At 56.9% G+C, this 21,613-nt stretch overlaps 10 protein-coding genes across 10 annotated transcripts; 5 read left to right on the top strand and 5 right to left on the bottom strand.

The window, feature by feature from the left end:
* Positions 1–94: 94 nt before the first annotated feature.
* HMPREF1541_10667 (uncharacterized protein) lies at positions 95–1,690 on the top strand (the record flags this gene model as incomplete). Its single annotated transcript, XM_008715337.1, has 1 exon — positions 95–1,690. One exon carries the CDS (start codon positions 95–97, stop codon positions 1,688–1,690), a length of 1,596 nt encoding a protein of 531 aa, XP_008713559.1.
* A 138-nt stretch (positions 1,691–1,828) lies between these two features.
* On the bottom strand, positions 1,829–3,589 carry HMPREF1541_10666 (uncharacterized protein; the record flags this gene model as incomplete). The annotated part of the gene is made up of 1 exon (XM_008715336.1): positions 1,829–3,589. One exon carries the CDS (start codon positions 3,587–3,589, stop codon positions 1,829–1,831), a length of 1,761 nt encoding a protein of 586 aa, XP_008713558.1.
* Positions 3,590–4,297: 708 nt separating this feature from the next.
* HMPREF1541_10665 (uncharacterized protein) lies at positions 4,298–6,061 on the bottom strand (the record flags this gene model as incomplete). The annotated part of the gene is made up of 4 exons (XM_008715335.1): positions 4,298–4,828; positions 4,884–5,292; positions 5,341–5,533; positions 5,584–6,061. 4 exons carry the CDS (start codon positions 6,059–6,061, stop codon positions 4,298–4,300), a joined length of 1,611 nt encoding a protein of 536 aa, XP_008713557.1.
* A 795-nt stretch (positions 6,062–6,856) lies between these two features.
* On the top strand, positions 6,857–7,675 carry HMPREF1541_10664 (uncharacterized protein; the record flags this gene model as incomplete). Its single annotated transcript, XM_008715334.1, has 1 exon — positions 6,857–7,675. The coding sequence occupies one exon, from the start codon at positions 6,857–6,859 to the stop codon at positions 7,673–7,675; it is 819 nt and encodes a 272-aa protein (XP_008713556.1).
* A 21-nt stretch (positions 7,676–7,696) lies between these two features.
* HMPREF1541_10663 (uncharacterized protein) lies at positions 7,697–8,447 on the bottom strand (the record flags this gene model as incomplete). The annotated part of the gene is made up of 2 exons (XM_008715333.1): positions 7,697–8,362; positions 8,409–8,447. 2 exons carry the CDS (start codon positions 8,445–8,447, stop codon positions 7,697–7,699), a joined length of 705 nt encoding a protein of 234 aa, XP_008713555.1.
* A 746-nt stretch (positions 8,448–9,193) lies between these two features.
* On the top strand, positions 9,194–10,466 carry HMPREF1541_10662 (uncharacterized protein; the record flags this gene model as incomplete). Its single annotated transcript, XM_008715332.1, has 4 exons — positions 9,194–9,290; positions 9,378–9,548; positions 9,621–10,105; positions 10,167–10,466. The coding sequence occupies 4 exons, from the start codon at positions 9,194–9,196 to the stop codon at positions 10,464–10,466; spliced, it is 1,053 nt and encodes a 350-aa protein (XP_008713554.1).
* Positions 10,467–10,617: 151 nt separating this feature from the next.
* On the bottom strand, positions 10,618–11,519 carry HMPREF1541_10661 (uncharacterized protein; the record flags this gene model as incomplete). Its single annotated transcript, XM_008715331.1, has 2 exons — positions 10,618–11,301; positions 11,364–11,519. 2 exons carry the CDS (start codon positions 11,517–11,519, stop codon positions 10,618–10,620), a joined length of 840 nt encoding a protein of 279 aa, XP_008713553.1.
* Positions 11,520–12,026: 507 nt separating this feature from the next.
* HMPREF1541_10660 (uncharacterized protein) lies at positions 12,027–13,637 on the top strand (the record flags this gene model as incomplete). Its single annotated transcript, XM_008715330.1, has 1 exon — positions 12,027–13,637. The coding sequence occupies one exon, from the start codon at positions 12,027–12,029 to the stop codon at positions 13,635–13,637; it is 1,611 nt and encodes a 536-aa protein (XP_008713552.1).
* A 1,438-nt stretch (positions 13,638–15,075) lies between these two features.
* On the top strand, positions 15,076–17,028 carry HMPREF1541_10659 (uncharacterized protein; the record flags this gene model as incomplete). Its single annotated transcript, XM_008715329.1, has 2 exons — positions 15,076–16,871; positions 16,929–17,028. 2 exons carry the CDS (start codon positions 15,076–15,078, stop codon positions 17,026–17,028), a joined length of 1,896 nt encoding a protein of 631 aa, XP_008713551.1.
* Positions 17,029–17,300: 272 nt separating this feature from the next.
* Positions 17,301–20,552, bottom strand: HMPREF1541_10658 (uncharacterized protein; the record flags this gene model as incomplete). The annotated part of the gene is made up of 1 exon (XM_008715328.1): positions 17,301–20,552. The coding sequence occupies one exon, from the start codon at positions 20,550–20,552 to the stop codon at positions 17,301–17,303; it is 3,252 nt and encodes a 1,083-aa protein (XP_008713550.1).
* Positions 20,553–21,613: the final 1,061 nt, after the last annotated feature.

The following is a 21,613-nucleotide window of genomic DNA, read 5'->3' as shown; positions in this document are numbered from 1 at the left end:
ATTCGATATCGAGTCCTGCCACCGGGTCCAGCCCCATCCAATCGAGTCGGCCATCACCACGATACCACGTCAAAGGCCTCACAAACCCCAAGCCATGAAACACAAGTTCACCCCCGGCCACCACCGCCGAACGCACACTAAATCCCGCCACGGCTGCTTCCCCTGCAAGCGCCGCAAAGTCAAATGCACCGAGGAGCACCCACAGTGCATGAATTGCTTCCAGCGCAACACCCCCTGCGAGTATCCCAATCCGGCATCCCTGCTTCTGAAGCGACCGCCTCTTGCACCGCCCCGAGCCGGCAGCAGCCCCGTGCGCATCCTCCCCTTTCCATTCCGCACTCCGTCGGATTCCACAGCTGCTACAGACTCAGCAGGCTCGCCAGCAGCGGCAGCAGCGACATCCTCCGAGCTGAATCTGCTTGATCTGCGCCTCTTCCACCACTTCCTAACCGCCACCTACCCGCACCTCCCCGCAGGCAACGAAACAATCTGGACGACTACGATCCCCGTCATCGCCGCCTCCAGGCCGTATCTCATGCACGCGCTGCTCGGCCTAGCCGCCACACATCTGCACCTGCTCTCTTCCTCGCCACTAGCATCTTCTACCCCCTCCCCATCCCTAGCTCCCTTTCCAGCACCACCTTCGCTCGGCACCAACACTAGCACCCCATGCACCAACCCCTGTCACTCCACCGCCATCCACACCTCTCCACCTCCCAACGCAAAACTCTCCGCAACCGGCGTCGCCCACCGCACCGCCGCCCTCGCGGGCCTCCACGCCTCTCTGGGCCTGTCCTCCAGCAGCTGGTCCCGCGACGACGTCGACGCCATGCTCGCCGCCGCCTACGCCCTGACGTTCCAGGCCACGTACATGCTCGAGGACGGGCTGGTGGATTTCGTCACCATGGTGCGAGGGTGTGCGCTGATCACGCGGCAGATTGAGTCGGCGAGCCAAGGGAATGCAGGGGCAGGGGCAGGGGTTGGGGAAAGCAGCTGCTTCACGTTGGAGCCTCGGGCGTTCGTGACGGTGTTGGAGCCCGGGTTGGGGAGAATGCCGGGCGTGGATGCTTGGGTTGTCGAGTGGGGTTTGCGGGCGCTGGAGGACGTTAGGAGGAGGTGGAGGAGAAGAACAAGAAGGGAGTGCGAGTGGGAAGATGGAGAAGAAGAGCAGCGCTTCTTCGCCGCCGTAAAAGTCGTCCTCACGGCCCTGCGTGATGGCAAAGGCGTGCGCGACGGCTACGTCCTCTTCTGCGAGGCGCACGCGATCTGGTACGACTGCGACGCCGCGGCGTTCGAGCGCCTGGTCGACGAAACCAACACGGTTGCGCAGGTCCTCATGGCCTTCTTCCTCGCGCTCGAATGTCTCCTGGCGCCGGTGTTTGCGGGGCGCTGCGAGTTCAAACGGAGGCAGCAGGTCATTGGGCTCAGGGTGCTGTGTGTAGGGAGGTGGGTGGAGCGGATTCGCGAGGGGTGCGGGCAGGGGTGGACCGGGGAGTTGGCGTGGGTGGAAGCGGTGGTGGGGGAGGTGGAGAGGAGGGCGAGGGTGTGGTTGGAGGGCGGGTGGGATGAGGAGGTTAGCGGGATGTGGTTGGGGGTTTTGGGGGAGGGGGGATGCGAGGGTTTGAAGAGGCTGGCACGGGAAGGGGCGATGGAGGAGGGGTGGACGAGGGAGGGAGATCAGTGGATCTGATGAAACTTGAGATGGCATGCTGCGCCATCCCAGCAGCGTGTTCAAATATATCGCTATATCTTCTCCAGGGGAAGTAGGTGGCGTACATACCCCGCCAGCCTTCATCAACTCGTGGGCCAAAGACATACCCCCACAACCTCACAGGTAAGGCGGCGTCACGCCAAACGCCTGCCAGCACCACCACTTGGTCGTGACGCGCCGACCCTTCTCCCTCTGCGCCCTCGCCAGCCCGTCGGCGAAGCTGGCGAAGAAGTCGCTGCGGCTGACGGGGTCCTTGATCCTCCGCATCTGCTCGACCGCCCACTCGGTCTCGGCCTGGTGGATGCTCTCGATGGCGTACAGGAAGAGCGGGCGGAGGAAGGCTGCGTGTAATTTTCCACTGGTGGCGGCGTCGTCGTCGTCGTTGGAGGCGGTGGAAGGAGAGGTGGTGGGCCAGTCCGGGCTCTCGATCAGGGCGCGGACGCTGGCTAGGTGGTCGCGGGCCTCGGGGGACGCGAAGGGCGGGTCGCTGAGGTTGCGGCCGACTTCGACGATTTCGTGGTGGTAGGCGGCGGTGCAGGTGGCGATGAGGTGGAGGAGGGGCTCGCTGAGGTGCTGGGAGAGGTGGCTGCGGATCTCGGCGGGCGGGGAGCGCATGGTGGCCGGGCGGGTGGTCCAGAGGCGCTGCATCTGGGACTTGAGGGAGGCGATGAGGGCGAAGACTTCTTCTTGGTCGGAGCTGGTGACGCGGCTGCGGTGGTAGTGGGATAGGTCGGCGACTTGGCTGGAGAGGAGTTGCAGCTGGAAGTGGAAGTTGTAGAGCGGCTCGGTCAATGATTGGAGCATTGTGGTGTGTAGGGGAGTGGTGGGGTCGAGGGGCAGGAGAGGCAGGGTTGGTGTGTTGCAGCATGGCAGTCGTAAAACATTTTGGGCTCGGTTGGATAGCAGCCCGCTGTTGCCGCCACGACGTGCTGCTGCGTGACATAGTAAGAGCCAAGAGGCGACGCGGACGGCCAGAGGAGTGTGGTGTCTTCCTTCAGACCAGAGTTCCAGGCGGGTGAGTAGCGGTCCATCATGTTGTGCAAGCGGACCCGGCCCTGTGTCTTCGGGCAAAAGCATCTCCGCAAGATGTAGCAGGAGGATGAGCATGAGAATGGTTTCCGGATCGTACTCATCTTCTCTCGATAGCATTGCCTGGAATAGAGAAGATGCCGCTCTGTACAGCGACAGCGCCTTTGATGTAGACAGACCATTGCCCTGTGCTTTGTACAAGGACTGCACTGCCAGGAGGGCGGTTGCGATGGTTGCGTTGTGGGCGGCCAGGCTCACTACTTGGTGCTGGAAGTACTGCCAGCCGATGGGATCGTATGGGGCGATGAAGGGTGAAAACACTGAGTGTTGAAAATACGTAAAGGACGGGCGGGCAGACTCCTCGTTAGCTACCATGAGGTCGATGGTGGTACATAGGTAAATGTCCTGAGATACCATCATGGATAGGAGAGAGGGAGAGTCAGTTGTGGTCGTTGATAATAGGTATGGCGAGCGCCCATCATGCTGGCTGTTCGAGCGCGGTGTACCGACGTAAGGGGACGCGACGTCCACTGGCTGTTGATCTTCCACGGCATGATCTTGAAGCGGCGATGGGGTGACAGAGACTCGTCGAAGTCTGAGGCGGGGCCCGTGCGCATCGGTAGTAGTCCCGCCATGATCGATCGTGTCCGACGGCGATGAGTGCTGAGAAGAGGCCTTCTTCTTGTAAACACAGGCTCGACCCAGCCGGGTGCATCGTTTGCAAACCGGATGCTGCTCATCACAGCGCACCTTAGAGGCTCGACACGTCAAGCAACCAGTGCGTACGCGACCACGATACCCTGCGTTGATGGCTCCAGTTCCACTCGAGACGTGCTCCGCAAGTGCCATTTCATACGTGGGGAGCTAGGTCTCGAGCGCTGGACTAGCCAGGAGCTTCAATGGCGTGGCGAAGACAGTTCTAGATGGGACAGCGTTGTCAAGAACTGATTGTCGACTTAGAGTGTACGATCAGCCATTGGCAGAATGTGCCGCAAGCATTTGCTCGCTATGTCGGCCAGCTGCTGGTCTTGTTCGTCCACAGATTCATGGCGTCAAATGCGGATGCAAAGCTTGTATATCTTGACGCTTGCTTCGCACGATTCATGAGAGCCCGGTGAAGGATATGTTATCGTCGAAGCCAAGCCGATGGCCGAAAACCAAAGGAGGCATCTGGCAGAGCGAAGCTTCGAAGCCAACTCGTGCGACGGACCTCGGCATTGATTGGTCTACACACCACGCTAGTTCTCGAGCGCTCGTCTTACTCTTACCAGGGCTATGAACGAGCGATGACCAATATCATGGTTTGTTGATCCGGGACCTTGTGGCACAACGCGCGCGTCAATAATGGTATATATTGTAAAAGTGGTGGGATGAGAAACCAGATGCATCTTGGCATATTCTGCAATATATATGGCTGAGGGCGGGACACCTGGTAGCCACGGTGGTGGCATGCTACACAGTAGACTGCTGTTGCTTCTCGGACTTCGTGATCTTCTGCAAGCAATGTACATTGCCCCATTCCAGTTCGGTCCTTGCATGCTGCGACTCGAAGCTCTCTCAGCTTGTGGCCTTCCCGCCCACCATCATCACCAACCGCACCTCTGTCTTAGCAAACTTCCTCGCCGGTACCTGCCGCTCAAACAGCAGATCAAGCTCTGCAACGGTGCGACCTTTCGGCTCTGGAATGAAGACATAAGTAAACCCCCATCCAATAGCAGCCGACCCGGCCCAGAAGAAACCGCTGATCGCTCCCCATCCCCAAGCTGAGGGGTTCAATTGGTACGGTGTAATGACATTGGCGATGATATTGATGGTGGCATAGCAAAAGCGAGCCATGACGACGGACTTGCTGCGCAGTAGAGATGAGGGGATCTCGGATACCAAGGCATACGAGACGGGCCCCACCGCGACGTTCGAGATGAAGAGCGACAGAAGCAGGAGAGCGCCGATGCCCCACGGCAGACCGTCCACTGTGGATGGAGAGCGCTGGGCGACTCCGAGACCGCCGACCAAGAGCATGATGAGGGTCAAGATTGCTAAGCCCCAGAGGAACAGCGTTCGTCGGCCAACATGAGGCATTAGCAGCCACTGCGAGTTGTGTCAGTATTTGTACCCCTGAAAGGAAGTCGTGGTATTCACTCACGGACACCATGACGCCAGCAATTCCGAGGCCATAACCTACTATCGTCATATTGAAAGCCTGATCTGTGGGCAGTCCTGCTGATTGCAGGAAGTATGTGGCGTAGGAACGCAATGTAGACCCACTCAACACCTGCATGCAGTAGCAGCCGATCACGATGATGGTACGGCGCAGGTCGGTGCCCTTGAAGCACGAAATGAAACGCGTGTCCGAGTTGGCTTCGCGTTCGTGTTCCGTTGTCAAGACCATTAGAGCAACGTTCTTGTCGATGTCAAAGTCTGGGTTCCGCTTCGGAGAGGTGAGGCGGCGTACAACAGCTTTGGCATCTTCCAATCGATTCTGACGAACGAGCCACCATGGGCTCTCTGGCGCCAGGAGGACTCCGACGAGGAGTGGAATAGGCCAAGCCCATCTGTCATGGTGTCAGCACTTTTCCATCGCAGTATGCAGGCGAGCTGACTGGACGGCGAATGGCACGCGGTATGCCCATGGAGCGGGCATGCTTAGCGTACCCCTCAACGTGCCTGAGGCAACCAACTGACCCAGCAGCCAACACATGTTCACAAACGAGGTCAGGTACGCTCGGAGACTCGTTGGCATAAGCTCGATGGCGTACACGCAGGTGACGGTCTGAAACATGCCGAGCGGCATGCCTGAACTTGTGTAAGCTTATGCTTTTCATGCACTCATCATTGCACTTTACCTATCAAGATCTGCCCGGCCTGCAACTGCGGTAGGTTTGGTGCAAAGAATTGAATGAAGATGAGGCATGGCAGCACAGTCAATGCCCCCATCATCGTCTTTCGGAAGCCAAAACGTTCCACCACGGTTCCAGCAATCAGCAAGCCGAGCATCTGGCCGACGTTGGAACCATTGTTGAGCCCAGACTGCCACGGCGCTGGAATTTGGTATGTACCGTCGGGTTGCTCCTTGCCATAGCTCTTCTGGAAGGCTGGCTGCGCGAAGAGGGACCCAATGAGCTTCAGATCGTAGCCGTCCATGACGAGAGCGCACGACATCATGACACTCCACCCGACAGCCTTGGGATAGAGCTTGATGGCTTGCGTGAAGCTGAGATCGTGTTCGTTGTTATTGGCATCTTCTGCATCAGACAGAAGCTCGCGCTGAGCTGGGATAGTCTTCTCGTCGATGTCGATGTGCGGCTGACTGGACTTGTCCATGATGAGTCTTGACGGTTGAGTCTGCGGCTGTGCTAAATTATTGCAATGCTCCTTGGGCCCGGTCTTGTCGATGGCTGGCCACCCTCAGAAATCCTCAGCTGCTGTACAGCCATCATTTTATACCAGCGAACTTGCTCAGGAAGCCTGGCAAGCAGTAGTTTTCGAAAGAGTGTGCCTGAGATGTTTTGTCGTCCGTGTGCTCTCATCGCCCGACATGATTGGCCGTTTGGACTGAGGGCCAGATGTTTCCGTGAAGCGGAATGAGACTGAAGTCTGCTGAAGAACGCGAACGCCTCAACGCGAAGGCAGATAGCCGATAGCCGACGAAAGAGAAGGACAGGCTATCCTGAAGCAGCGTAGTATGCCGGCTTTGGGGCTCAGTCTTGAGCTTGTCGTTATCTCGTAGCGACCGCTTATCTGTTGCCGACAGCCGGCGACGTTTCGACACCAAGGTCACGTTTGGGATAGAGGTAATTGGCGACAACTTTCAAGTCAATGACATGGAGAAGCCAATCCAGAGGCTCTCGTGGTTCCGAGATGCTCAAGCCACGAGCGCAAGCCATTCTAGGTTGGGGATGCAGCACGAGCAGAAGAGTCATCTGCAAGCGCCCACAGGCTAGCAGCAAGCGAGCCAGCATTTGCCGGACGACAAGGTCTGAGGTATGAATATCCGAGTCCCTACTTGAACAATCTCTACCTGGACAGTGTGTGAATCTTTTCTCAATTCTGTCAACTCGAGCATATCACTCTCCTGATACGTCAAGAGAATATCCTTTGACCATTCCCGACGCCACCATGGCAGCCGCTGATATCACCGCGATGCCCCGTGATGCCGCGTTCGTCAAGTCGCCTGACCATAGCAACAGAGACGAACCCGAGATACCCCTAGACTATGATCCAGAACATCGAGTCGAGCCTGTGCCAAAGTCGGGATTCCCTCACCACCTCTATCCGCGATGGATCGGACAGAAGTTCACCCCCAACGGCGCAGTGCTTCCTTACCCTGGCAATACAATTGTCTGCCACCTCCCCGAAAATAGCCCTCTTCGACCAAGACTGCTAGACCTCTACCATGATATTCAGCAGCAAGAATTCTCTTCCCTTTTCACCCTGCTTCCACCAAGCAGCTGGCACATGACAGTCTATGAGGGTGTGACGGACCAGATTCGCACTCGAAGCTGCTGGCCCGGCGAACTGCCACTGGACTCTACACTCCGGCAGTGCCACGCTCATACTGCCTCGAGGCTTGCGGACTTCGACGCTGGGCTGGGGACACCCTTCGTGATGAAGATTGTAAGCTTTGAGGAGCTTGACGATGGCATCGCTCTGAAGCTTGCGGCTTCCACTCCAGAGACAGATACTAATTTGCGCGGGCTCCGCGATCGTCTGTCCCACACGCTCAAAATGCGCCACCCCGGCCATGAGACTTATTCATTCCACCTTAGCATAGCGTACACCCTGCGACACCTGATGGAAAAGGAGCGAGCTCGAATATGGGCTTATCTGCAAGCCTGGCAGGCGAAATCACAGATGTATTTCGACTTGGGAAGTCCCGAGTATTGTGTGTACGATGACATGTTCGGCTTCCGGAGGATGTTCTTGCTAGAGGGCTAGACCGGAGCAGGACGAACTAGGTCAATCCAATCTTTCCCCCTTTCCAAGCCGAATGATCTCACTTCCTCCCAACGTCCAGATCTTGTCCTTGACCTCGCCACGCTCAATCTGCAGCGAGGCAGACACGGCCGCGTTCGCAATGGTATGGGCGTCTTGCGCCCACGCGTTCTTCAAAGACGCATGTACGTAGCCACACGCTGTTGCGAGATGATTCAAGACGTATCCTGCAGCATCCTGATTTGCTCGCTCACCGAGGATCATGCCTGGGCGGACAATGATGGTGTGCTTGAAGTCGAGCTTCTTCACATACTCCTCGAGCTCTCCTTTCATTCTCTGGTAACCAAAGATAGATTTAGGATCTGCACCGGCGGCGGAGACGAGGACGTAGGTATTGATACCCGCGTCCTTCGCGGCCGTCGCCAGTTGAGCCATCATGTCATGCTCGAATCGGTATTGATTGTCGAATCCGCCAGCAGAAGCGCGGGTGCTGGCCAGAGCATAGAACACTACAGCTGGTGGAGGCTTGGTTGAGGCAATGTGAGCTCCCCACTGCGAAGTGTCTTTCTCCACGTAGGCCTTTGTGGGTACGGCAGCTTCCGGTGCAGGAGGAGGTGCACGTCGTGCCACGACCTCAATGCTGGAGAAGTGAGGTGCACTGTTCCTCAGAGTCGCCAAGATGTGCGAGCCCTGCGAGATGTCAAGTCGGCGTTGGAAGAGTGATCTGCGAACTTACCGTTAATCCTGTGCATCCGAGCACCAGTGCTGTGGCCATATCGTGTCGTCCACTTTATGAGAGAGGAAAGGGAAGCAATGCACTACTAGCGGATTCATAGATGTTGTTTGTGGTCGGACCAAAATCGGCCGGAATTTCGCAGAAGCTCTCAGTGCCTCGCCGTACACATATACGACACGGCAACACCACCTGCTGGCTTACGGCCACTGCGTATTACAGCCCCCCTCATGTATATGGTGGGCTTTATGCGTGGGGAAAAGGGTCATCTCATCACTGGAACTGATGGCGATGCGACCGAGTTGGCCAGGTTTGCGACTTCGGAACGTATTATGCAGCCCTGGACCGCCTTTGAGGCGGGACATCGCCGAGAGACGGTGTCCAACAGCAAGGCTTAGGTGCCTGTCAGGGACAGTCTTGCGGTTGAAAGCTTCTTCAGCTGGTATGGATGGCCCAAGCATACACACTGGACGGGGGCCACGGACCAGTCAAGTCATGCAACGAGCTGCGTTTTGGCGCGGGGGGACATCGAAAGGTCTCTTTGTGAGTCCTATGCTTTTCACGCACTAAATAGCCTGGGGGGAAAGGGTCAGGAAGTTGCGACGACAATCTGCTTCAACGCTTGAGCCTCAGCCATTACCACAAGCAGACCTGAGATCTCAGCTCGTAGTCCATCTCCCGTAAAGGTCGCTGATTCCGTGCAGTTCTTAGGCGATCAATTGCGAAGTGTTGTTCCCTTCCCACGGCACTCAGAGCAGGGACCATGGACGAAGCAGAATCTGAGCCAGATGCAAGATCATCTGGCCTCGCTGCTCGGTTCGCCTGATCCTTACGGACGGCAGCTGGACGGTTTAGGTGGGGGGATTTCTAGCCTCAGCAAAGCTGGTAAGTGCTGCAAGATCTTGGTTCTGGAAGCACTCAATCCTTAACAGTCGGCCTGTACAGTTACGTTCGAAGTTTATCAGAGGACAGATCTCATGGATGGGCCCTTTGCCGACATACAGTACACTTTCTTCCAGGTTGGTGTGACAGACGGTCTCCTGGACATGTCTGGGAATTGCGGTAACCTCACCTCCGCCGTTGGGCCTGCTGCTATCGATGCTGGACTGCTAGATGCTCATCTGGAAGATCCTCGGACTAGAGGTCAGCACCTGCATCCTTCTGATGCCTACCGTATAGTAGGAAAAGACAACGTCGCATTCCACGCGGTCCCAGTCACCTTTCGTTTGTTGAACCTCAACACCAACCAGGTAATCCAAAGTACTTTCTCGGTCAGCAGGCCCGAATCACAACCCGGAGCTCCCTGGCGGTTCGAGCCGCGAGGCAACTTTACAATGCCTGGGGTTGCCGGCACTGGCTCCGAGATCACCCTTCGATGGCTGAGCCCTGGTGGCTCCAAAACGACTGCAGCACTGCCTACCGGACGGCCTCTCGATCAAGTAGAAGTTGAAGGTCAAAACTACAATGTCTCCCTCGTTGATGTGTCCAACCCGGGCATCTTCATCAGTGGCGCTGACCTTGGCTGGGATCCCGCGAGAAACCCCGACGAGCTGGACGCGCAACCCAATCTGATGGAGAAATTAGAAGTCATCCGCCGAAAGGGAGCGGCGATGATGGGTCTGGACCCGGACAAGCCAAGCATCCCCAAAATCGTGCTGGTCTATCGTCCCCGTTCAGCGGAGACGCATATCGATTGCCAGGTGAGCTCCGCCCGCCATCTCATCATATCCAAGGGGTCCGGAGACTGATAGTCCAACCTAGGCACTTTCAATGGGCAAAGCCCACAAGGCCGTGCCGGGCACGCTGGCACTGAATCTCGGAGCAGCGTGTCAGATGCCAGGAAGCGTTCCAAATCAGCTCGCTCGAGCGAGCACAACTAACAAGATCAGCATTGGCCATCCCACGGGGTTCGCGGAGGTCGGTGCAAAGGTGACGAATGGGCAGGAGGTGGAATATGTGGAAATTAGCCGTACAGCACGGTGTCTCATGGAGGGTGTTGCGTTGGCGGCTCCGAGCAATTACCAGTGCACTCCGATTCCGCAAGGGCAAATGGCTGAGTAGGCATGTGGGATTCAGCACTATGGAGCGGTCAAGTGCATACGGGCCGTCCCTGAGTCTCTGGGACCATCGCGACAGCCACAATCAAGAACCTCAGCAGAAGCTTGCCCGACCATTCAACACATATCTGCGGCAGCAGCTCCGCGTCTTCCGACTAAGACAAGTACTTCTCGAACCACGCCACGCCCTGCTTCTCGGCATCATCCATGGCCTTCTTATCCTTATCGGAGCTCCAGTCGCTCCGCAACGCAAACCCATGCACCTGATCCTCATAGTACCGCACCTCAGTCGGCACATCCTTCTTACTGGTATCCAAAAACTCCTTGATCTGCTCATTACTCTTCTGATCCAGCAGACTATCCTTGGTGCCAACCGCAATGCTCAGCGGCTTGCCCAGCCCCTCAAAATCCGCCGGGATCGACAGCAAGCTCGGGTGACAAGCATACGCAGCATCCACGCCGCCCACCTGCCCCTCTGGTCGCGGGCTGTGCGCCTGCAGGATGGCGTACCTTCCGCCCCAGCAGAAGCCAATGGCGCCGACCTTCTGCGTGCCGGGGATCTGGCGCACGGTGTTGACGAACCCGGAAATGAGCGGTTCGGAGACGCCCTCGCGGTGCTTGGCGAGCCAGGGGCCCAATGTGGCCATGATGTCGACCGTCTCCTTGGCTTTGTCGATGATGCCTTCCTGCTCGCGCACCTTGAGCGGGGGCTCGACGGATTGCAGGAACTCTTCCGGCAAGGAGTCGCCCTGGTGGACGTCCGGGATGTAGCAGGTGAAGCCGGCGGAGGCGTAGTTGTCGGCTAGGAGGCGGACGTTCTTGAATTTCCAGCCGAAGATCTGGGGGAAGGCGGGTCAGTGTTGGTCTTCAGTGCTGTAGTGTATACGGGGAAAGGACTTACGTCGGTAATGAAAACGATAGACTTGGCTGTCGATTTGGATTGAGGTTCCGACACGTAGGTATCGAGGCCACCGATGTTATCTTCGCGTCCTTTGGGAGTGCCGCTGTGGACGGAGCCTGAGAGGCAGCAAGCCCCCATTCCGATTTGGGTAGACATGCTGGTTTGTGTGGATATGCTGGTGATTTGGCGATGTTCTTTGTGAAGAGTGTGTTTTTCTTGAGTAGAGATTTCACGACACCATTCACCGCCGAGTCAATATATTAGTCTGTCCGCCTCTTGTCATGCAAGCGTCCTCGGCTGCGATCCTCCTGACGTAGTGACCTTCATTTTTGTTCTCCGAGTGGGGACGTCTCAAAGTGTGCGGGGGACTTTGCGAATGGGAAAAGACGGGTGTTTCCTTCCACTGACGAAATGGGCTCCGGCGGGTGCGGATGATAGGACCGTCTTGGACACCAGAGTTAGCATGATTTGCATTACTGGTGCCGGCTATGATGCGCGGGGCGGGGCGCGCAAGTCTCAGGTTCTTAGGCAGTGAATGTCGATGGGGCAAGGCTGAAGCGCAGCCTTGTAGACCTCCGACATCTCACCTGCAGCCATCTTGCACGATATCGAGCATGCGTTGGGCCAACATTGAGCCGCACAAATTGATTACAGTCTGCCGCTATGCGACTCTTGGCATCGTTGTTCCTGCTGACGACGGGTCTTGTCGCTGCGCAACAGCCACAGATACCTCTATCACACGAGAAACACACGACCGAGCCTCATCGGATAGCCATCATCGGAGGGGGTGCAGGAGGTGCATCGACCGCGTATCACCTAAAGCAATTCGCTGAAGCCTCGGAATACGATGTACCGCTGGATATCACACTGTTTGAGAAAGAGTCACGCATAGGTGGCCGGACCACAACCGTCAACGCGCTGAATGACTCGGCATTTCCGGTCGAACTGGGTGGAAGTATATTCGTCAAGATCAACCACATCCTCTACAATGCCACGCGTGATTTTGGTCTTGATATCAAGTCCAGAGCCTTTGAATCGCGGCCAGACTCTGACTACGATCTAGGCGTTTGGGACGGCAAGCAATTCGTATTCAAGCAGAGTAGCAGCGATGGGAGGTGGCAGGGCTACTGGGATATCGCGAAACTGCTGTGGAAATATGGCCTGGCACCTATCCGGACGAGAAACCTTGTCAGCACTGTAATTGGGAAGTTTTTAAGGTTCTACGAAGAGCCGCTGTTTCCGTTCAGCTCCCTTCAGGGCGTGATTGAAGAAGCCGAGCTCTTGGAGCATCTGAGTGTCAGTGGGAAGGAAATGCTCGATGCCTATGGCGCCGGCGGGGCTTTTGGGAACGACATCGTGCAGGCTTCGACGCGTGTCAACTATGCTCAGAATCTCGATCAAATACACGGCTTAGAAACGCTTGTCTGCATGTCCACCGACGGAGCCATGGCGGTCGAAGGAGGCAACTGGCAGATCTTTGACGAGGCCGTGAAACGCTCCGGTGCAAAGGCTCGCTTGAACACTACAGTACTGGAAGTGCGGAAAGATACTGCTGGCAGCAATCCCACATATTCCTTAACCCTGTCGAACGGCTCGTCATCTGGACCATATGATGCAGTGGTGCTCGCTGCGCCATATCAGTTCGCAAATATCTCCTTCGAGCCTGCCTTGACCCATAAACCGTTTCCGGTCGACTACGTCTCACTCCACGTCACACTATTCACTTCGCCTCATGTGCTTTCGCCCACCTTCTTCGATCTCCCAGCCGACAGCCCTGCGTCCGTCCCGTCTACTATACTTACCACACTCCAGACTTCCTCTGACGCTACAGCCGGCGAGTCCCTCACCTTCTACTCAATCTCAAGCCTGCGTACCCTTCACCCGTCCCAGAGCCACCACGCCAACGTCACCTCCCCACAACACCTCTACAAAATCTTCTCGAGCGCGCCCCTCAAAGCATCCTTCCTCTCACGCCTCCTCAGCTTTCCCCATACTAGTCCCGTTTACGAAGTCGATGAGGACCCAATCTCAGCAATCTCACACTCCGATATTTCGTGGTCATTAGAGAAAGTCTGGCACAGCTATCCATACGAGGTGCCACGAACAGAGTTTGAGCACATCAGGCTCGATGGCGAAGAAGTCGGCCACGGACGCGGCGTGTGGTATACGAGCGGGATCGAGAGCTTTATCTCCACCATGGAGACGAGCGCGTTGATGGGGAAGAACGTGGCTGCGCTGATTGTTCAGGAGCTGGCAGATGGCTTCGAGTACTAAACAAAGTGTGATTCTCATACTCGAGAACCTATCACGTATGGGTTATCCGAGTACCCGAGCAATATCAGCCTGCGCCTCGACTTTCGCGCCATCGATGGCGTCTGTCACGCCTGGAATCCTCAAAGGCAATATCGCCCGCCTTTGTAGACTCCGCCACCTGCGACAATACTGCGAGCTCTACTCTGTGGCTGCGACAGGACGGCTTTCGAGATGTGGCAATCTTCTTAATGGTAACAGCATGAAGACAACTACAGGAGAACTCGAAAATACTCCATTCCCGTGGCGCATCGAGGCCCATGAACCCATTCTATGGATGTTATGACAGAGGACCGGGTCGTGCTGGACCAGGCTAGACTCTACCCTCGATCCGATCTGGCTACAACTGGCTACGCACAAGAGCTACGCGCACTGTTGATGTTCGGGTCGGCGGACAGCCCCACGGCCCTAGTTCAGAATGGCTTCTCGTCAGTAGGACTTCTGATCAGGGCCAGTGGCGACGAACCGGTGCATTGGACACGGATTCGATCATAGGTCCAGGGTCAAAGTTCCTTGATGCATCACCCGCTTCTGGGTTGGTAGGCATGGCGACGGGCTCCCAGTCGTCGACATCGAGCTCATATGAAGCCATGACTCTCGTGGATGAACTCGGCACAGCGCCACCTTAATGACATAATGCATTTGAACGACCGTGCGTTTAATGAGAGTAGTTGGTCTCATTTCTTCGTGTGCATTACCCACGTACAGATGATTATCAGCAGCCATGTAGAGGCCTCTCCCTCGTCTACATACTACTAATATGATGACAATCTGTGAGGCAGTGACGCTCTCTGTGAGTCCACATCCATTTGTCTCTACTGTCGAGGATGATTTTGATGGACGTAACTCATGGTGGAATCGTAGGACATTCAATGATGCACCTCAGAATGTGTCGCACCTACAGACATTATCCAGTAGATCCCCCACCAAACATGTCGATTCCTGAGCCCAAACGCCGTCCGTTTCAGCGCAGCTGCAATTCACAGGTAAAAGAACTTGAAGTCCGAACATCTTCCAAACCGCAAATATCCGCCCAAGATGTTTACTAGAGTTGCTCACCATTAGACGAGCGCCCATTGGACGGAGAGGCGGCTGAAGTCGGGTTTCGGGGCAGCCTCGGGTGGCCGAGGCAGTGAAAAATCGGGGACGAGCGACGAGCTCGGTGCACTCGGTGACGTTGAGAAGCTGCGTGCGCCCTCTAATCTTGTGCTCCACCTCCCCCATTCTTGATGGCGACGACAACGAGAACCACTACCGGGAGTTTTACCAGCAGTGTGTCCTGGGTGGCTGCTTCAGACCTAACACTGTCGTCTGTGCTTACCGGCAAGCTACACGATCGTCGAACCGGCCGCCCTTCGAGGATCCCTCACCGAGCGTGTGACCAGCAGTGCCACTCAGCACCATGTCTCTTAAGCACATGTCCAAGCCTGTGTCGAGACTATTAGTCTCGACACCCCGATCATCACGAGCATGTCAATCTTCCGCTCCTTTCCTCGCCACTCTCCCAGCCCGCCATCGTTCAGCTCGTGCCTTCCCGCGACCCCTCTTCGTTGCAGGCCAGCGGAGAGCCCTCTCCTCATCCCTACGCCACCGCTATGCCGACGTCGAAGAAGGTTTTGACCCTGCCACCGTAGATCGCGAGGCCGATGAGGTGGACGTCTGCATCGTTGGCGGCGGCCCTGCTGGTCTTAGCGCGGCCATTCGTCTGAAGCAAATAGCAAATGAAGACGGCAATGAGGATTTCCGCGTCATCGTTCTAGAAAAGGCCGCAGAAATTGGCAACCACATTCTGTCCGGAAACGTACTCGAACCCAGGGCTATTAATGAACTGCTACCGGACTGGCTGTCAGACGAAAACGAGAACCGCTACCCCGATGTCACCCCAGCAGGCAAAGACCACATGCGCTTCCTCACCAAGTCCGGATCCATACCATTACCAACTCCTCCGCAGATGAATAATCACGGCAATTACATCATCTCACTCTCTCAGTTTACAAAATGGCTGGGCGAGCGAGCAGAGGAAATTGGTGTAGAGATCTACCCTGGCTTTGCAGGTGCAGAACTAATCTATGGACACGATGGAGCTGTGAAAGGTATTGCCACCAATGACCAAGGCGTGGGTCGTGATGGCAAAGCAAAGCCCAACTTTGAGAGGGGAATGGAGTTTCACGCTCGCGTCACCCTGCTCGCCGAAGGGTGTCATGGCTCTCTCACCAAACAAGTATCTAAGAAGTACGACCTACGCCGTGAATCCGACGCCCAGACCTACGGTCTAGGCATCAAGGAAGTCTGGGAAGTCCAGCCCGAGAAGTTCAAGAAGGGCGACATATCGCATAGCATGGGCTATCCACTGAGCAAAGATGTGTATGGTGGCGGCTGGATGTACCACTTCGGCGAGAATTTCGTCTCTATTGGCCTTGTCGTGGGTCTCGATTACGCCAATCCTTGGATCGCTCCCTATGGCGAGTTCAACCGCATGAAGCTGCATCCATTCTACAAAAATGTGCTCGAGGGCGGTAAATGTATCGCCTACGGCGCTCGTGCACTCAACGAGGGAGGCTATCAGTCCATACCCAAGTGTGCCTTCCCCGGTGGTGCGCTCATCGGTGACACCGCCGGCTTTCTCAATGTGCCCAAAATCAAAGGCACCCACACGAGCATGAAGTCAGGCATGCTCGCCGCCGAAGCAGCCTACGGCGCCATCAAGAACAACCCCGAAGCCAACTCGATCTTCCTCTACGACTACGAGGACGCTTTGCGGTCATCATGGATCTGGAAAGAACTGCGCGCCGTCCGCAACATACGGCCCTCCTTCCACACCCCTCTCGGCATCTACGGCGGCATCATGTACTCCGGGCTCGAAGCATTCATATTCCGCGGCATGGTACCTTGGACTTTACCACATCCCAAGAGCGACGCAGCAGCCACCAAGCCAGCAGACCAATTCCAGAAAATCGAATACCCCAAGCCCGACGGCGAGATCACCTTCGACATCCTCACCAGCGTCAGCCGAACCGGCACCAACCACGAAGAGGACCAGCCCGTGCATCTGCAGGTGAAAGACTGGGACGAGCACGCCAAGAAGGCCTACCCGCTTTACAAGGGCATCGAAAATCGGTTCTGCCCCGCCGGCGTCTACGAGTACGTAGAGGACGAGAGCAAGGATCTGGGCGTGCGGTTCCAGATCAACGCGCAGAAGTGAGTACCCCCTCTGCATTTTCCTCAGGCGATACACTCATACTGACTCCTGAATAGCTGTATACACTGCAAGACCTGCGACATCAAGGTCCCAACTCAGGACATCAACTGGCAGACACCACAGGGCGCCGAGGGGCCGGGCTACAGCATTACCTGAACATCGTGTACCTGGGATCGGCTGCAGAGGCGATGTGTTCAAAGGCTATATAATTCATTCTGGCAGGGCCTATTGTGGTGTGTATGTATAGGTGTGGTTGAGGCTACATATATGTCGTAGGATCTCAAAAAGGCCTTTTTAGTGGTGGTGTTTTTGATAGACATCGTGTCGGCATAACATTCTTCCAAAAAAACAAACAAACAAACACCAGACGCATCTAGAAAGAACTCCCAATCTAGGACGCCTAGTCAAGACTGGCGCTCAACTCAGGATCAATGCAACCCACCCGTCCAGCCCTCCAGAGCCTGAATTTCCGCCTCGTTCATGAAACTCAGGTCCGAGCTTTGCGAGCCTCGTTTCCCCTTGCCCATCCCACCACCACCTGATCCCAGTCCTCCTCCTCCTCCCGCCGCCGCCGCATTCCCCCCACCACCACCCAGCAGCACAGGACCAGGACTCCCCACAGGCTGGCTTGTCTGCACGGTATCCGTCTTTGTCAGCGAGGCGCCCATCATGTCGTCCATCATGTCGAGCCCTTGATCTTGATCCTGATCCAGATCCTGATCCAGGTCAAGGTGCATTTCGACCCCCCTGCCCATCCCATGCGGGCCGTCGCTGCTCTGGGTATGATTTTCGTAATCAAAGCTGTTTCTGACGCCTCGCTGACCCACACCCACACCAGCACCAGCACCAGCGCCGACACCGACACCGGCCATCCCACGGCCAAGGCTGGCGTTCACGTCGAGAGGGACGCCCATGCCCAAGCCCATGTCCATGTCGAAGCCATTGGGACCCGGAGACGGAGCAAGACCCTGTTGTGACGGCATCTCGAAGCCCTGCCCGCCAAAGAAGTCGTCTTGCATCTGCACCTGCATGGGCATGGGCATCTGCATTGGCAGCGTGTTGACGGGCGCGTAGCCGCCCATCGACAGGCTCGTCGGCCCGGCAGACATGGAGGGCATGCCGTTGGATCCGCCCATACCATCGTCACCAGCACTGCTCAAGCCGAGGTCCAAGCCGCCAAAGTCGACGCCCTCGAAGTCCAGATCCATGCTCGTGTCCGGCGCAAAGGTCGGCAAGTCATGGCTGGTGCTCGAGCGCGAGCTCACGCTGCTCCCCGTGCGGGAGCGCGCGTTGCGCTGCGACGTCACCGCCTTATTGGTGCGGCGACCGCGGGCCTTGCGCCGAGTACCAGCCGCGCCGCCTGCCTCGCTTCCACCTAGGCGATTGCCGCCTTTGACGACGTACGGAGCCTGCACGTCGACCTGCTCGATGAGGCGCACGCCCTCGCGCCCGTGGCCGATCAGGCCGCCGCCGGCGCCACACGCCATGACGTCCTCGCTGGCGCCGCCGGCGGTGCAGCCGACCTTCTCTGGGCCCAAGCCCGCGCCGCGCATTGCGTCTGTCAGCGGGCCGACGCCGTGCTGCCACTTGAAGGTGTCGAGCCACAGCGCGTTGTCCGCGCAGGTCCAGTTCCACGGATCGTCATCCTCGTAAATGATGATGCGCGCCTGGTCCTGCAGCTGCTTGTCGCTCGGAATCGTGCCGACAAGCTTGTGCTGCGTAAGGAACTTGGTCAACTCTTGCTCTAAGCGACCCCAGCAGTTGCTGTCGCGCGTCATTTGGTCGGGCTCGCCTTCGTCCACGTCACTGGCGGCGACGGACGCGCTGTTGGACGAGGTGCCGTACGTGAGTCCGCTGTTGCTACCTCTTGAGGAGCCCGGCGTAGCAGACGATTGTCTGCGGCTGTGGCGGATGCCGCCGGAGTCCGGAGGGTTGCTGGCAGGACCCCGCTTCGTCAGACGCGCGACGTAAGGTTCCATGGTCACTCGCTCATGTCCGATGAGGTAGGGGGGGATGGCATTTTCGACACAGCGCTCTACCGCGGCATCGAAACCCCAGCCGTTGCTCCAGTCCTTCATGTCGGCACCGTTCCGGAAGTGGGCAGCGAGATGGTCGGCTCGTTGACTCCAGGTGGTGAACTTGCTGGGACAGAACCCGCAGGCGGACTTGATCTCATTGGTCGTGGTCTTCCAGGCCTCCATGTGGCGCTCGAACTTGGCACCATGCCGCAGTTTGAGGTGCTGCCGGAGATGGTCTTTTCGGTAGAATGTCCGCTCCTGCTGTGTCTGCTCCTGACAAACGTTAAAGTTGTGCACCGTTTCCAAGTGCGAGGGTGTCGGGTCGAGGCAGTTGCAAAACACACAGTGGGCTAGACCGGTGGAAGGTACAGTGTAAGTACCGCCAGTGGGGCAGCAGGTCCAGCGTTCTAGGGCCAAATGCAGGGACTTCTCGTGCCGCTGCCAGTCATACTTGGCAGGGAATGTGTCGGTGCAGAAGGTGCACTGGAAGATACGTGCCGATCGGGATTTGGCCTGCTGGGCGGCAGCACGTTGGGTCATAGGGGCACGCCTGCGACGACGACGCTCGCCTGAAGAGAAGGAGTTGCGTGATTGCGCGGATCGAGAGGACGCACGGGTCAGGTCTGAGGCGGTGGAGGCCGAGTGCGTATCGAAGGAGGAGATTGAGGGCTCCCGGAACATGCTGAAATTTGTGGCACTACCAGAGGAAGAGTTCTGGCGCGATGGGCCTCGACTGTGGGGATCGCTGTTGTGTTGGAGTGAGAGCGACGATGAGGCTGATTGAGAAGACTGATGCGGCAGCGGTGTGGAGGTCACGGCGCGGGCAATGGCGGTCATACTGGCGGGTTCGTTCTCGGGAGGAGAAGCTTTCCATCTGTCCAGAGGGTTGAGCTCCGACAAGTCGTTTGACTTTTGGGGGATATCAATGGCACCAAGCATTGGAGACGAGGAGCCTGAGTTTTCTGCTGGCCGAACCTTGCCGCGGCGTCGTGCGTTGGCAAGCCAGTTGCTGATCTGGCTGCGCTTCAGGCCCGTAAGCTGTTTGAGCTCATCCTTCTCGCGCTCGTTGGGATAAGGATGGTCCGAATGCTCAGCGAGCCACTGTTTAAGAATCTTGACGGCATCGCGAGGGAAGCGAGCACCGGTCTTCCGGACCCGGGCTTCGTCGAAAGATCTCAGGGTTTTGGCATGATGGCGGCCGAAGGATGTCTCGGCTTCGGTTTCTTTGATGCCGTTTAGGTTGTTGACGAATCCCCGAGGAAGTTTGGGATGGGTGAAGCTGCATTCTTTGTAAAGCGATATGCAGCAGGTACATCCTGTCACCATAGCACCACGAGTGGCCAGGAAGCAGTCAAGACCCATGCGGGCGCAGAGGTCGCAAGGATTCTTAGCTCTAAACATAGGATAGTCAAGCGAGGGATCGTCCGGCTGAGGAATGGCCTCGATCTCAATGTCGTTGATAAGCTTGAGCATGACGGGACCTTGCTGAGCGGGTGGGGCAGGATCTGCGGGGAGGGCATGGCTCTTGTCGAAGAAGAGGGAGTCGAAGCAGTCGTTGGCCTCATCCTGCGTATACTCCGGATAGAGCGAGGACAATTCGTCCACATCTAGTGGAGGAAGCGCGTGAGCATCCGAGGCATCGTGAAAATCAAAGTACTCCATGGCTGGGTGCCGCTGTGCCCTGAGACGGCCAAGCAGGGTTCGCGGAAGTCAGACTCTTCTCGTGACAAGTACTGGAAGACGAAAGGCGTGAGAGGATGAAGATGACTGCTTACGGGCAAAGGCGCAAATGGTCGTTGTATCAAAGGATTCAATGGCCGACGTCGGGGCGAGGCTGATGACTCCTCAGGCGACGAGACTTGGCACTACGCCCTTGACTTGACGAAAGGTGGGTGCATGCCTGTCAAAAAAATGTATCCGGGGTGGTGTGCCCACATATCCTCGCCCATTGCTGACAAAGTGGACATCCGAGTACGCTAGCGACGCGATTCTGGAAGCACTTGGAACCCTGCCATCGTTATCCTACCCAATGATGTGGCTTTGGCTGCGCTACTCCCAGATGATGCGGGGGTGACTGAATGCTGGTAGATGATTATAGCGGTCTAGTCATGCGTTTCGCTACTGGAATACGCTGGAGACCAGAGCACAGCATCGTAGAAAGTGGTTTTTCCTGCCACCATTGCCGGGCCGGGCATGCTACAGTAGTCTTGTTCCCTTTTACGCCGCGCATAGAGCCTGCATATCATGATCGACCAGCATCGACACCGCTCCCTCTTGGGTCGGCGAAAACCCCCTCTAGTCGAGGCATGACGTGTTGTGATGTGGATGAGAGTTCTGAGAAGCCGACGATGAATTATGCGGAGAAGATGGCCAATAGCTTTGGAAGTTCCCAGAGACCGCTAGCTGGCATGCGGTCTCCTGCCTCATTGCAATAGTTCTTTCGAAAGGAAGTTTAAGGTGCTCGCAGCAACCATCGGCTGCCGACCCATGTACCGTGCTCTCCTCGATGCAGTAGCAAACAGTCACTTGCATCTGCACAGTTTCGCATGCTGTGCCCAAAATGTCGGACTGCTCAGTCGAGATTGAAATGCATGGCCCGAGCAAGGCTATCTGACTCACCACTGACTCGGGCTGGGATCGGGATTTCCTGACCCAGATCAAGATTTCGCCTGTATGCCGCGGCAGGTGTATATGTGAGAAGTAGTCACACTGCGTCGGCGCTG

The sequence above is a fragment of the Cyphellophora europaea genome (assembly GCF_000365145.1).
Source record: "Cyphellophora europaea CBS 101466 unplaced genomic scaffold supercont1.14, whole genome shotgun sequence".
NCBI lineage: Eukaryota > Fungi > Ascomycota > Eurotiomycetes > Chaetothyriales > Cyphellophoraceae > Cyphellophora > Cyphellophora europaea.
This window is presented reverse-complemented; position numbering and strand designations above follow the sequence as displayed.